The sequence below is a fragment of the Trichosurus vulpecula genome, chromosome 6 (genome assembly GCF_011100635.1).
Source record: "Trichosurus vulpecula isolate mTriVul1 chromosome 6, mTriVul1.pri, whole genome shotgun sequence".
Lineage (NCBI taxonomy): Eukaryota > Metazoa > Chordata > Mammalia > Diprotodontia > Phalangeridae > Trichosurus > Trichosurus vulpecula.
In genome coordinates this window covers 117163966-117179071 of record NC_050578.1, presented here as the reverse complement: position 1 = coordinate 117179071, position 15106 = coordinate 117163966, and the positions used below count along the sequence as shown (strand labels likewise).

Here is a 15106-nt window from a genome sequence, read left to right as displayed (position 1 = left end):
GTCCTTATCCCAAATAGTCCACGTCAGTGAGTGATCATGTCCTGTATTTCTTTCTTTTATTCCTAGAATATATGGTTTTCATATTTCCATGAGATCTGTGTCATACTTTCCATTTATTTGTCCAGTCAGCTCCTGAGGGTACAGTGTGGTACCCCCTCAGGAAAGGGTGAAAAGAGATACTAGATTTGGAGTCAGGGGACCTGGATTCAAATTCTGCCTCTGCTATTACTACCTGGATGACCTTGGATAAGTCACCATCTCTCTTGGCCTCACTTACTGCATTTATAAAACGAAGGGATTAGGCTGGATGAACTTTATGTCCTTTCCAGCTATCTATGACCCTACCTATGAAAAATACTCCACAAACTTTGACGCATTATGAAAATGCCAGTTACTATTACTACTTACATACCTCTTATATATCCTCCCCCTCCCACCCCCCGGTAGAAGGCAAGTTTTTTGCGGGGCAAAGTCTCTTTCATCTTTTTCTTATATCCTAAGTGCCTAGTACCATGCTTTGTCCATATGTTTGTTGAATTAAATTGAACTGAATCTTATCCAAATGGATGCAACCAATGACCATAAGAAAATACATGTGTGTGTACATACATATATACACGTATTTGACTTTGGAATGCATTATGCATACTTTTCTCAGAACATAGAGCTTGCAGATAAGTTTTGGCTAATCATACTGCATAACTCTTAGAGTTGTATAACAATGAAAAGAGTAGTGAGCACCTTGTCACTAGAAGTGTTCAAGAAACACTTGTGATTATTAGTTAAAAGAGGCAGGAAGTGAGATTATCTCTGCTCCAAAGTCCTACAAAAACCAAAAGAAAAAATCTCAGTGTCAAATATTAAAATTAATTTGGACACATCAAATGCCAGTGGAGACAGGGAGCTTAATAGGAGATTTGGGGCAGAGGGAATCCAAACTCAGTGTAAAATTTTTTGCTGAGGTCAAAGTCCATCCAGTTTATTTGGGAGTTGACCATAATGGCTTTTATATTTACAGTCTCTTACGTAATCTGTTGGGCTCACCTGGCACACTCCTAGAAATACACATGATCATTTTTCCTATTCATCCCTATTACAGTGAAATAGACAGAGGGAAGAAAGGGATTGTATCTGTGATACTTGTTTTTCAGCTCTGCTAATAAAGTAATAAATACAAAGTCCCATGTCATTAGTCACATTGTTTCCTTGTGGGAAATGCTTGAGAGGCAACATTTCTGTGATAAATAAATTCTCTAATCTGTTTTTGTATATATTTCTATTTCTAGGTTTTTAAGAAATTGAAGAAATTTGTCCAGGTACCTTGAAGCAGAATTTGGTCTGTCCTACACAACTGAGTTTATTATCTCAGTTTCCAGTCCCTGTCTTTGAATGTCATCTTACCTCTTGGGAGTCTCTGACTGATTTCTTAATCTGAAATATTTTCCTTTCTCATGGGAACATGAAGAGAATTAATCAGTATAAATGACTCTTGAGAAGCTCAGATAAAAGATATTTTGACAAGCAAGATATTAATATCTATTAAGAATAGTCACAGGCAGACACTGGACTTCGAGACAGAAAAGTCTGAGGTCAAACCCTACCTCTGATACTTAATACCTGAGTCACCCCAAGCAACTACTCGGAAACTTTCTGAGCCTCAGAGAGCTTGTTAAGACTCTATGTGATCTGCATTCCTGATGGAAATTCTCCCACCAACAAAATCAGAGGTTGTCGGCATTGATGGAAGAACTGTCGCTCCTTCTCTGCCCCATCTTGTCTCAACATATAAAGACAGGGATTTAGTATACAGTAAGGTGCTCCCATTGCTTCTGGTTGTTGCTACTTGTCTTGTTCCTTTGCCTCTCAAGTCCTCATGCCAGCGTTATCCTTGACCCTCTCCCTGAAAGGCCCACCTTCCCATCTTCTCTGGTGGAGTGCTTTGTTCTAATTTTCTAATGCTCTTATGTATCATGTAATATCATGTATTCCCTTCTACTTGAAAATAAGCTCTTTGAAGACAGGAATGATGACTTCTTTAAAGGTTTTATTCTCCATCACTGCACAGCACTCTACAGAGAGTGGGTATTTAATAAATGTTTGCATTCGATCTAATGCATTCCTAGTTTTGGAAAAATGGCGTTTACTCATAATGAAAACACATTGTTGTTTAATCTCAGGATATAAAGGTGGATTGGCATCAGGAGCTGAGGGAAGCAGTATCCCTGGCTCCCACTCTGCACTATTTCATTCCAAATAAAGAACAAATACAAGGGTAACTAGGTGTCACAGTGGATAGAGCAAAGATAAGACCCTGGAGTCAGGAGGACCTGAATTCAAATCCAGCCTAAGACACCTACTAGCTCTGTGACACTGGGTAAGTCACTTAACTACAACTGCCTTCAAAAAAAATTAAATAAAATATTTAGGAACAAATACAGACACTGGATGCAACCTATAAAGCAGAGAAATCAACTTACCAGCCCGCATATGCATACATTCCATAATAAAAAGCCAAGGGTAATCTCATAATACTGGCATCATTTCCTGAAAAGGCATCTTGAAAGTTCTGGGTTTGACCTAGAAAAATCAAATGACAATAAATAATTATATAGATTGGTAAATAACCAAAAAAAAGATGGGGTTTTTTTTGAGAGATACTTTGGCATAATGGGTAGAGAGAAGGCCAGCCTTGGAGAAGTTTGGAAGCTTTGCCCTCAAGTCTTGACCCTAGGTGTATGACCCATGAACAAGTTGACTTAACCTCCCAGGAATCCAGGCAGCTGTCAAGGACTATAAATTATTGGTAGACTATAGAATATATATATTACTCAGTGAAGTGAGCAGAACCAGGAGAACACCATACACAGCAACAGCCACATTGATCGATGACTGACTTTGTTAGACTTAGCTCTTCTCAGCAATCCAAGGATTAAAACAATTCCAAAAGACTCATGATGGAAAATGTTGTTGTCCACATCCAGAGAAAGAACTATGGAATCTGAATGCAAATCAAAGCATACTGGGTTTTTTTTTCTTTTTTCTTTCTCATGGTTTTTCCCTTTCTCTTCCCACCCTTGGAAATTGCTTTTTAAAAATATTATCTATTTATTTCTAGGTGTGCTTTTTTTCCTCTCTTCTCTTTCTCTTCTGTCTTCTCGCTCAGAGTAGAATTGAAGTCCTTGAAGGGAGGGACTATTTAATAAAGATAATGATAACGCCTAGCTCCTAGGGTTGTTGTTAGGATCAGATGAGACAGTGGTCATAAAAGTGCTTAGCACAGTGCCTGGAACACAGTAAGTGCTGTATAAATGTTAGCTATCATTGCTATCACTTATTTGTGTTTATTTTGAATCCCCAATGTCTTATACATGGTAGAAATTTAATACATGTTTGTTGGATGAATTTTTTAATTGAATGAAGTTAACCAAGACACCTACCCCTGAGAGTGAGTATATAAATCTATAAAATTCCTTTGGGGCGTTTTAAGCACTTCAGTCCAGTTCTGGCCTACTTTTCCAGGCTTATTCCTTATTCCTTTGCATATACTCAACATTCTGGCCAAACTTGTTACTCACACACAACATTTCATCACCCGTGTCCATGCCTTGGCACAATTTGTCCCTCATACTTGGAACAGATTCCTGCTTTTCCTCCACCCCGTAGAATCTCTAGCTTCCTTCAAATCTCTGCTCAAGGGATAATTCCTATATGAAGCCTTTTCTGATTCCCTCAAGCTGCTAGTGACCCTCCCTATTCATGCCACCTCAAAAAACAAAAACAAAAAACTTGGCCTTGTATTTATTTGGGTATAAATATATATCTTTACATATTTGTTTTCACTTATGTCTGTATGCATGCTGTTTCCTGGATACAATATAAATTCCTTAAAGGCAAGAACTGGTACTGTTCCATTTCTGTCTTTGCACTGCCCGCAGGCATGGCCTCCCTATTGTCTAGTATAGCATGTGAAACATAGTAGAGATTTAACAAACACTTGTTGAATTTAATTGTATTAATTAGGATCTTACGTGAGCAGGATCCTATAGGGCTGACCCTTGCATTTAGTTAAAGTAAATGGGAAAGGGTTCACATCATGCTTCACATGCCCAGCTAGCATGCCCACTGCCATGAAGCCAGTGTGTATCCAGTTCAGACAACTTGGCCTGCCACCACATGTGTGTCCCACAATGTGTCCCCCACTCCCTTTTCCCTTCTTGCAGACCTAGAAGTGACAACCAAATTAGTCTTACCATTCCTACCACAAAAGTTTCAATAAAAAAAGGGGGACAAAGTAGTTGCAGGTTGGCCAGAAAGTGGCTAAACAAAATGCTATACGTGAATATAATTGGATAGTTTTGCATCAGAGAAATGACAGTTATATGGAATTCAAAAAAACGTGGGGAAAATGTGAACTGACAAAGAGCAAATTAAGCAGGACAAGGAAGATGATCTATATGCTGCCAAGAAAAGAAATGCAAAGAAAGAAGAGAAAACAAAGCACTATTTTTAAAAGGCAGGAGGCATCAATAAAATCTAACAATATAAAAGAAAACAATGAACGCATCTCAAAGGATCCTTCTAGGTTTAAAATTCTATGATGCCTTAGGAAAGTTTCATTCAAATTATTTTCCACTGGGAGAATCCAGTATGGCTTCATTTTCTGTGCAGGGTCCATGCTTCATCCTCTTGTTATAGACTACAGCTGTAAATACCATCTCACCTCCAAAGTAGCAACATTTCAAATTAATTAGATAATGGTATAGAGCTTAAGTTTCACAAGCAGAGGCTAATTAAGAGATTCGGCTAGTGCTAGCTCAAATTTGGTGAGAAAAGACAAAAGCAGGTAAGTAGTTAAAAAAGCATTTCCTTTCCAGTGCTTACCTTTAATTAGTTGCATAACTCCAAGGATTATAATTATCAGAATTGCTATAAGCTTGGAAAGGGTTAAAACTATCTGGATCCTGGAACTCCAGTTGACACTCACGCTATTCAGGACCATGACCGAGGCTGCAAGAAAAGAGGAAGAAAAGTCACTGAAGGAAGTTGTTATCAGAATGGAAATATGTACCTTCTAATGTGTGTGTGTGTATGTGTGTGTGTGTGTGCATGTGTGTCTCTGTGCATGTGTGTGTCTGTGTGTAAAGAAGCAATCTTTTCAAAACATTCAGTTACATAAAAGACCAACTTTCTTGCTCTCATCAACAAATAAAGGGATCTCCAGAATTTGATAATTTTGAGCATTTCAAAAGTCTTTGAAATTAAACTCTTAACTCCTTGCCTTGAACATCCAGTTTCCATTAGGCTTCAGCATTTACCATCTCTGTGACTTTGGGCAAATCTCTTAATCTGCTTATATCCCCAATTGATAAATGGTCAAAGGATATGAACAGGTAGTTTTCAGAGGAAGAAATTTAAGCTATTTATAGTCATATGAAAAAATGCTCTAAATCACTGTTGATTAGAGAAATGAAAATAAAATAACTCTGAGGTACCATATCATACCTATCAGATTGGCTAACAAGACAAAACAGGAAAATAATAAATGTTGGAGAAGATGTGGGAAAATTAAAACACTAATTCATTGTTCATGGAGTTGTGAACTGATCCAACCATTCTGGAGGACAATTTGAAACTATACCCAAAGGGCTATAAAAATATGTATACCCTTTGCAGTACCACTGCTAGGGTTATATCCCAAAGAGATCATAAAAATGGGAAAAGGACCCTACACGTACAAAAATATTTATAGCAGCTCTATTTGTGGTGGCCAAGAACTGGAAATTGAGGGGATGCCCATCAATTGGGGAATCGCTGAATAAGTTGTTGTACATGAAAGCAATGGAATATTATTGTGCTATAAGAAATGATGAACAGATAGACCTTGGATAAACCTGGAAAGACTTATATGAACTGATGCTGAGTGAAGTGAGCAGAACCCGGAGAACATTGTACACAGCAACAGCCACCGTGTTGGATGACTGACTTTGATAGGCTTAACTCTTAACAGCAATTCAAAGAACTAAAACAATTCCAAGACTCATGATGGAAAATGCCATCCACATCTAGAGAAAGAACTATGGAGTCTGAATGCAGATTGAAGCATACTATTTGCTCTCTCTTTTTTGTTTTGCTCTTTTTTTTCTTTCTAATGGTTCCTCCCATTCATTCTAATTCTTTTATACAATATGATTAATGTGAAAATATGTTTACTAAAAATGTGTAGAGCCTATATCAAATAGCATGTCATCTTGGGGAGGGGGGAGAGGAAGAAGGTGGAAATGAATGTTACAAATTAAAAATATATAAATTATTTTTTAAAAATCAGCTTAAAAGCATATTTTTATTACCTAACTCACAGGATTGCTGTGAAGCAATATGTAAACAATTATTGGTATTAGTTCTTCCTAACACCCTGGCTGAACTGAAAATGAGTGTTTGGGAAAGAGAAGGGAGGCTATATAGAGTAGGATAATAGGTTTAGAGGGAAAAGGTGTTACAATGGATAGAGAACTGTCCTTGGGCAAAACAACCTGAATTCAAGACGAGCATTCTGGACATATACTGGCTGTGATGATCTTCCTAAGGCTTCTCTGACCCTGTCCACCCCCTATTCAGTTAAGTGGTCCTCACCTCCAGGATCAAATGTAAAATTCTCTGCTTGGCATTCAAAGCCAAACATCCTACCTTTCTAAACTTTTTACATCACACTCTTTCCTGTACTCTGAGTTCTAATGACACTCTTGCTCAAACAAGGCATTCCATCTAGACATTTCCTCACGGGGATGTCTTCATGCCTACAATTCACTCCCTCATCGCCTCCACCTTCTGGCTTTCCTGGCTTCCAAGTGTCAATCTTACCTTCTGCAAAAAGCCTTTCCTGATCCCTCATGTGCCCCCATATATCTTGTTTGCAAACAATTGTTCCCATGCTGTCTCCACCATTAGACTGTGAGCTTGAATGTCAATAACTGTTTTTTATCGTTCTTTGTTTTCCCAGTGCTTAGCACAGTGCCGGACACATAGTTGGCCAGGCCCTGGCCTCCTGGCCACTTAATAGATGCTTCTTGACTGACAGACCATAAGACCATAGGCCCCAAGTAACTTCCTAAAACCAGTTGCTAACATGAAGAAGTAGAAGAAGTTTGTATACTAGGAGTTCCCACAAACTGAGGAAATATGATGTTAGATCTAAAGCTGAAAGGAACTTGCCAACTAGTCCATCTGACTCATTTTACAGTGAGAAGTTAATTGAATTGCCAATGCCACACAAGTAGTCATTGGCAGAGCTGAGATCAGTAGCCTGGGCCAAGAGGGTGGCGAGGGAAAGGGGAGAGGGTGAGAGAGAGGAGAGAGAGAGAAAGAGAGAGAGAGAGAGAGAGAGATTTGTGCTTGGAAAGACCATAAGGGCAACTTATCAAACTCCCTCATTTTACAGAAGAAGAACAAAGGCCCAATAATCCAACTATAGTTGTCAGTCTCTTTCTGCATTCATATAGAACCAAATGACCCATCCTTTTAGGTCTTACCTTTGCTAGGTATTGGAACACCAAAGATTTTCTTTCCTATTCCCTCCCAGGGCTAGGCTACTGTATGAGGTTGGGAATGATCTGGCATACCCCATGGAACATGTGGGGTCCTCCCCCGCAACCATGTGCTACAGACTTAAACCTTAGTGAATGGAGCCCACTTGCTACAGGAAATGAACATCCACAGGATTCCCCCATTTCCTCCCCCAAAGCCCTGATCTACTACCATGACTAAGAGAGAAGGTAAACTGCCTCAAAGAAGACTGACTACTGGGCAACAAGAATTGCCCACACAGTGAACTGAAAAGTCAAAACAAACTTCACTCTCATTCTCTCTTCTTTTCTGGAGCTTGGACTATTTTTCCTCGGATTTCCCATGAGCTATAGTGTCTCTACCTAGGATTTCCCATGAACTATAGTGTCTCTTCCTTGGATTTCCCATGAGCTGTAGTGTCCCTTCCTTGGATTTCCCAGGACACTATAGTCTCTTCCATGGATTTCTGCGAGGTGTAGTGTCTCTTCCTTGGACTTCCCATGAACTGTAGTGTTTATTGTGGCTTCTACCACATGGGCCAGCCTATATGGCTTTAAGACTGAATCTCAAAGCCAGAAAAACTTCAAAACCTCTTTCACTTGATGTTCTTTTTCCTGAGCACAGATAAATCAAACCACAATCATGAAGACTGGACTTTTCAGACCCGGGGGCTACCTCAGGAGTTTGAGAACTATAAGATTCCTTAGATGGTCCCAACCAGCAGAAGTTTTCTACAACCATTTCAATGCTTCTCAGAGAACATTTCAGTTGTCAGACATGATAAATGTGATTTTCAAAGTGGTTATTCTTTTATAATATCACTACTGCAAATGGAGAAAATAGAGTATGACATTTCAAACTGGATGTCCCAGACACATCTCAGACTTACCAAGTTCAAAACCAAAATGATAACCTTCCATCCTGCCAGTTTCCTAGGTTTGTAACACTGGCATTATTCTCAATCCCTTCTTTTTCTTCACCCCACATAATATCTAACATGTTGCCAAATCTTTCCATCTCTCCCTCCATCACATCTCTCCCATGTGGCCCCTTCTCACCATTCACACAGCCACCACCTGTGTCCAGGACCTCATTACCTCTTGCCTAATTATTGTAACAGACTCCTAATTGGTCTCCCTTCCTCAAGTCTCTCATCACACTAGTATATCCTACATACTGCTGACAAAGTAATTTTCTTAAAGGACAGATCTATTCATGTGATTCTTCCACTCAACCAGCTCCAGTTACATCCTATTACTTAGGATAAAACATAAATTCCTGTCTAGCTTTTAAAGCCCTACACAACCTAGTTCTAACCTTTCTCTTTTTTTTAAGCTTCAATGGACATCACTCCTCCTTCTGCACTCTATGATCCAGCCGAACTGACCTTCTCTGGGTTGGTCACATGATGCTCCTTCTTCACTTCTGCTTCAGGCAACATTTTCAGCATGAAGCTTTTCTTGATCTCTTCTCAAGTGCTTGTGCCCCCTCCAATTCAAACTACCTTAAGTACAATATAGTACTTTGTATGTATTTATATTAGATATATATGGTCCTTTTTATCTCCCTCATTACAATGTAAACTTACATTCCTTCTTTGTACTTGACTCTCTAGCAACTAGCACAGTGCCTGGCACTTAAAAAAAAACAAACTTGTTGAGGCTTTTATTAAGTAGGCACTTAATAATTACTTATTGGTTAAATAGATAAAAAGCACATCTGCCAGATTGCTTTTCCACGCTTAGGTAGACACTGAGCCATAGTCCATCATCATTCTCTGGGAAGGGAGAACCTCATTCTTGAGAATTAATCCTGGTTCCCAGAGTAAAACTGGCAGACCTTGGCCAAGGTTGATCAGTTCCTCCATTGGTAGTGGTGCCCTTTAGCAGAATGCCTGGTTAGAACACAGGTGGCCTTCTCACCTGTAGTTACCTAGAATGTATCAAGCCACCCCAAGTTCCCCTTCCTAAAAGTGGATTTTTTTCCCTTAGCCCAACAGGAACTGGAATTACAGCAGTGGACTATAAAAAGTACCATTTATTCCATGTACTTGGAATAAGTGGCAGTTAGTCTTCATTTTTAAAAAACATCCAAAATGTTTGCTGGCTCTATGCTGAAGAAGAAATACTTTTTTGTAAGGAACAAAATAGTGCACAGGGGAAATATTTGAAGTAGCTAGGTGGTGCAATGGATATAATCCTTGGGCAGAGTCAAGAAGACACGAATTTGAATCCTGCCTCAGGCATTTGATCTAGGACCAAATCATTTAACCTCTCAACCCCAATTTTCTCATGTGTAAAGTGAGCATAATAACAGCACCTTCCTAACAGGATTATTGGGAGGATCAAATGAGAAAATATATGTAAGATACTTGGTAAACCTTAAAGCACTAAAGAAATTACCACTATGTTTCAGATAAAGTTGTGGACTTAAAATCAAGTTCAGATCTTGACCTGGGTTATGTGATAATCAAATGAAATGATGTACATAAAATATCTGTAAGCACTAAAGTGATATAAAAGTGCCCATTCTTTTTTGGTTCTTATATTTGGGTTAACAACAATAAAGGCTCATCTCTCAGAGCTTCCACTAGTACAAGAAGTTTATACAGAGGCTGCTGTTTGTTTGGGGAGACTTTATGACATTATCATTTATTTTTATGTAAGGATTATTGGATAGAAGATGAACTCTGGGAAGGACAGCCTTCCTTTTCCAGGAAACCTAAGTCATGACTTTGAGAAGAGACAGAAAAAGACTTGGGTCTTCCCAAATAGAAGGCAAGCATATATTGCTGACTGAAAGAGAAAAAAAATGATCTCTGGAAGTTTAGGATTGGCTTTAGTTTTTGTTTTTATGCTTTCCAGTAAAATAATAATAATAATAGGCAGGATCCCACAATTTCATAAATTGGTCCTCTCTTCTTTCTTCCTGGGAAATGAATAAGGAAGGATTCTCAGGGCAAAAACTGGTTCTTTTCAAAAGATTATTCAAATCTCTCTCTCTCTCTCTCTCTCTCTCTCTCTCTCTCTCTCTCTCTCTCTCTCTCTCTCTCTCTCTCTCTCAAACTTCAGTTTGGCTATGCCCATCTGGAATTTGTAGCTCACAACTTAACAAGAAATAGCACACAGGCCCAATGGAGTATCTCCAGAGGCTTTAAATACTATGTCTTTATAGTCAGATTGAGTCCCAGGAATGGTACAGCCACAGATTCTGATTTAGAGCAACAGAGACTTATCTGAGTCATAGCATGTGCACATGCTAAAAAACCCAAGAAAGACAATTTAGACATGGATCTGATTTAATGAATCTTAACTAAGGTCGTAGATGATGTAAGAGTTCACAGTGGTCTTTGTTTGCTGTTAATAATTGCTGATTTGATTTAGGATGGCTACGATGTTTTGACTGTGGCCAGTTTGGGGGACAATTACCTTTGCTGAAAACCAGGCAGACTCAGCTTTGATTTACTTATATGTTATTCAGCTGCTTTCTTACTTAAAAGTGAGAAGGACTGAAACTGTATAATAACTTAGATGGGGAAATGGTGAGGAGGAATGTTCAAAATACAAGTCATTTCTGAGGATGCTGCTGAGTTCAGTGGCTTTCCATGAGTGGGATTTAGATGGGGAAAAGAAAAATGTTCTTTCTGTGCTGTGCCCGAATCTGTCTTCTGCTTTACAAGTGCCATGTATCTGCTTGAAACTTTGCTCAAGCTTTTTGTTTTTCATGATGACCTTCCAAAGTATAAACTAAAAAAAAAAAATCACTAGACTTTTGATTGCTTGTTGGTGATCTGGTCTTGCTTTGTATGCCTATGATGCCTCCCCTCCTAAGTAGTACCAACTGTATTCATATCCAATCTTTTATCACTTCCCCATTCCTACCAGTTTACAACAACTTTTCGTCCACCTTGGACCCTGTGCAATTTTGTTTTGCTCCTCTGTCACATACATATTATATGTATTATAGTTATCTGTGCATATATCTTAGCGACTGCAAGCTATGAGGGCAGGAATTGGGTTTTATCTAAACTTTGTATTTTCCCTAGGGTCTAGCACCATGTCCTGGTCAAACTAGGCCCTTAATAGAGTTTTTTTCTTCATTGGAATGAATTTAGTATCTATGTGGCTTATGAGCAACCATAAGAAAAAAGTTAACAAATGTAGATGCAGCTTCTACAGAAAAGGCAAGGCGACCTCACCTCTGCAAATCTTCCTTTTGATCTTGCATTTTATGCAACGCTGACTCTATGTACTATATGCCATTCTCTTAAAGGATATGGTAGCCTTAGTGGGAGATTTTCTATTTCCATACCAATCAATGGTTCATTAAATAGTGGGTTTCCAACACAATTTAGTTAACATAAGAAAAGGGTAGATATAACCAGAATGCGGTAGAAAGAAAATATTTCTATTATCATTCTAAGTCCTAAATAACTTAGTCCTGAGTTACTGCCAAATAGATGCAAGTACAGAGAAAAGAAAGGAAGGAAATAAACATTTAAAAAATGTCTACCATGTGCAGGCTGTGCTAGGTGTTTTTTACAAGTATCATATTTGATCCTCACGACAACCCTGGAAGGTAGTTGATATTGTAATTTTATAAATGAAGAACCTGAAGCAATCAGAGGTTAAGTGACTTGCCCAGGGTCACACAGCTTGTAAGTATCTAAGGCCACATTTGAACTCCAGTTTTCTACATTTCAAGTCCAGTACTATATTCACAAAGACTCCAACTGTTTCCTGAAAGGTAACCAGTATGTTGTGGTGACCAGAAATTATTGCTCTCATGTCATCTTTGATGGACACGGGGATGTTTAGTTTAAGAAAAAGAAGTCTTTGCCAATACAATTCAAATATTTAGAGGGCTGTCGTGTAGAAAGGAGATTAGACTTGCTGGTTCCAGAAGGAAGAACTAGAAGGGTAAATTGACATTGTAATGTTAGATTTCTTGGACCCAAAGAAAAGCTGTTGCAATGAGAACTCCCACAAAGGGAAAGAAAGGGAAGCCTGAGGAGTTAGTTGAATTCCCCGTCATTAGAAGACTGCAAATCAGAGGTCAGATGAGTTCTAATCAGGAACTTCATACAAGGGATTCCTGCTCGGGTGCAGATAGGACAGGCTAGATGACATCCCTTCCATCACTAAGACTCTGTGATGCCAAGAACTCTAATAATAATATTTGCATAGACATCAGCCCTAGAGTGTTTTTTCTTCTTTTTATTTCCCTATTACTTAATGCCGCTGAGGACGGTTATATTATACTTCAAAAAGACCCAGTTTAAATAGTCCAATTAAAAAAAATTAATATATGTCATGTAATTCTAAACATTAAATTGCCTGCTTCCCATATTTCCTAATGGACACAGTAGCACATGAGATCAGATTAGTACTCATAGACTTCCTCCAAGTTTAAGCCAAGGAAGGGGGCAAGGGAAGGGGGAAAAAGTCATGCATACCATACTAAGCCAGAACCCCCAGAATGTATGCCTACACATCAAAACAAACCATTTCTAGAATCAGCTTGAAAGGGTCTGATCGAGATTTCCAATCCAGGCTAAAGCATCTTTTCAGCCTCACCCCCAACAAGGTACTTCTCAAAGGTGATTCCTTTCTGTGAAATAAGCAGGTTTTAAGGGAAGCAGAAACCTTTTATCTTGGCTGAGTTCTGCTTGGGATGTAGGTACATTTTCTAAAACACAAAAGCTGTCAAGACTGGGTACCCCCCTTTCACTTCTGTAAAGTGTTAGTATTATAAAGGCCATTCCTTTGCTCTCTTTCCATGAGTATTCGAGAAACTCCCTGAAGGCTTTAATTCCCATGGGCTCACTAGGAAGCATTTTTTTCTATATTTTCCATATCTTTACCAACATTCTGCCCCCAGCAGGCATGAAATCACCCTCACTACCTTTGAAGACAGAGTGATCTTCTCACTAAATCCTGCTGTCAAAGTTATTTACCCTCAAAAAAAGATCCTTTTCATTCAACTCTTCCAGGCTCAGGGATAACTCTTCCTCTTAGATATGTGTTGACTTTTCCCATCAGAATGCAACTTTAAAAGAACCATGTTTTTGTTTTTGTTCTCTTTCCAATTGGGTTAAAATTTCCTTTCCATTCTCAAGTTTGTAGAAGGAACACTAGAATTTGTGAACCTGTGTTTTAAGTCAACACAAATAATGTCTTTATCTCCCCAACTTTGTAAAAACAAAACAAAACAAAAATCTCTAGCTTTATCCAAGTTTGTGCTGCCTACAAGGTTTTTCATCTGCTTCTCTCATGAGATCATTGTGTCAGAGCAATCCCACCTCCCTGAACTAATACCTCACTGTTTAATTCCTCCTTGAAATTCTGATTTGTTGCCCAGGGTGTCCAACTCAACTTTGGTTTCCTATTTTTAACAAGTAGGACCTGCTTGAAGAGGTCATTGGGATAGATGGGAAAGAAGCCACTTAAATTTGCCAAAATAGTAAATCAATTATCCAGATCCTTTCCATCTCCAGCTCCAGAGCCAACACCACAAATATTTATGGACTGGTGGTACGCATCTAGATAAAGCCTAATTTAAGCCTCTTGTTTCTAGCTCTTAATCATCAGTGGCCATTAATCAAAACTCCTTCCCCCAACTCTATGGCCTTTCACTGTCTCTCCCTCCCTGCCAACCTTGATTAGAATGCTCTCCCTCTCTACCTAGCCTCAGAGATTCCTGGCTTCCTTGGTGACTCGATGTGAATCTTGCCTTCTACAGGAGGTTCTAGGTCCCCCAACTGCTAGGACCTTCCCTGTAAAATTGCCTTCCACCCACTCTATATCTACATGTAAATATTTGCTTGCATGTTGTCTCCTGCTTCAGAATGTGAGCCTCTTATGGATAGATACAATGCTTTTGCCTTTCTTTGTATCCCCAGAATTTGGCACAATCCTTGGCATGTAATAGGTGCTTAATTAAATGTTTTTTGATATGACTTCACCAACTCAAGAGTGCTGTAAACTAGCAGATCTCCTAGTAGGATATTCCATCTCCACTTGCATAGAGCCCTGGAAATCAACCCCTCCAGCTCAGACCCCCTTACAGCTCAGGTGCCACTAAACTACCAGGGGCATTTCCTTAGTCCATTCCCAATTGTTAGTTCCTATCCTGGGGTCCATGAACTTGCTTTGCTTTGTAAAATAATTTGATAACTGCATTTGAATATAATTGCTTTTATGCATTTAAAAACATTATTCCAAGAAAAGGTCCATGGGTTTCACCAAACTGTCGAGGGATCCATGGCACATTAAGAAGCTCTGCTCTAATGCCTGTAGGAGTACTACGCTCTTTTCTCATCTCACTAAAAACTATGCAACTTCCTGTTGTGGTCTTCGAACATAAGGCCTTGAGGATTGAGCAAGGCAGTCTATGGCAGTAGCTACACCACACCAAACATCAGCATGGTGACTGAGCAGACGAGGGAACAGCGCTCATCCCTCCAAAGTTCACACCAACTCTGAATCCAGAACATCTGTTTTCCCACAACCATGCACAGGCACCATGGTAAAGAACACACTCCATA

General features: G+C 39.1%; 1 protein-coding gene across 1 annotated transcript in view; it reads right to left on the bottom strand.

Moving 5' to 3' along the window:
• The window catches only part of SLC7A11 (solute carrier family 7 member 11), a 99387-nt gene that overhangs the window by 68241 nt on the left and 16040 nt on the right, over positions 1–15106 (bottom strand). The window contains exons 4-5 of the mRNA XM_036764183.1: positions 4882–5007; positions 2478–2577 (exon numbers count right to left, since the gene is read on the bottom strand). Of these exons, the coding sequence (XP_036620078.1) occupies positions 2478–2577; positions 4882–5007 (226 nt within the window). The remainder of the gene's footprint in view (positions 1–2477; positions 2578–4881; positions 5008–15106) is intronic.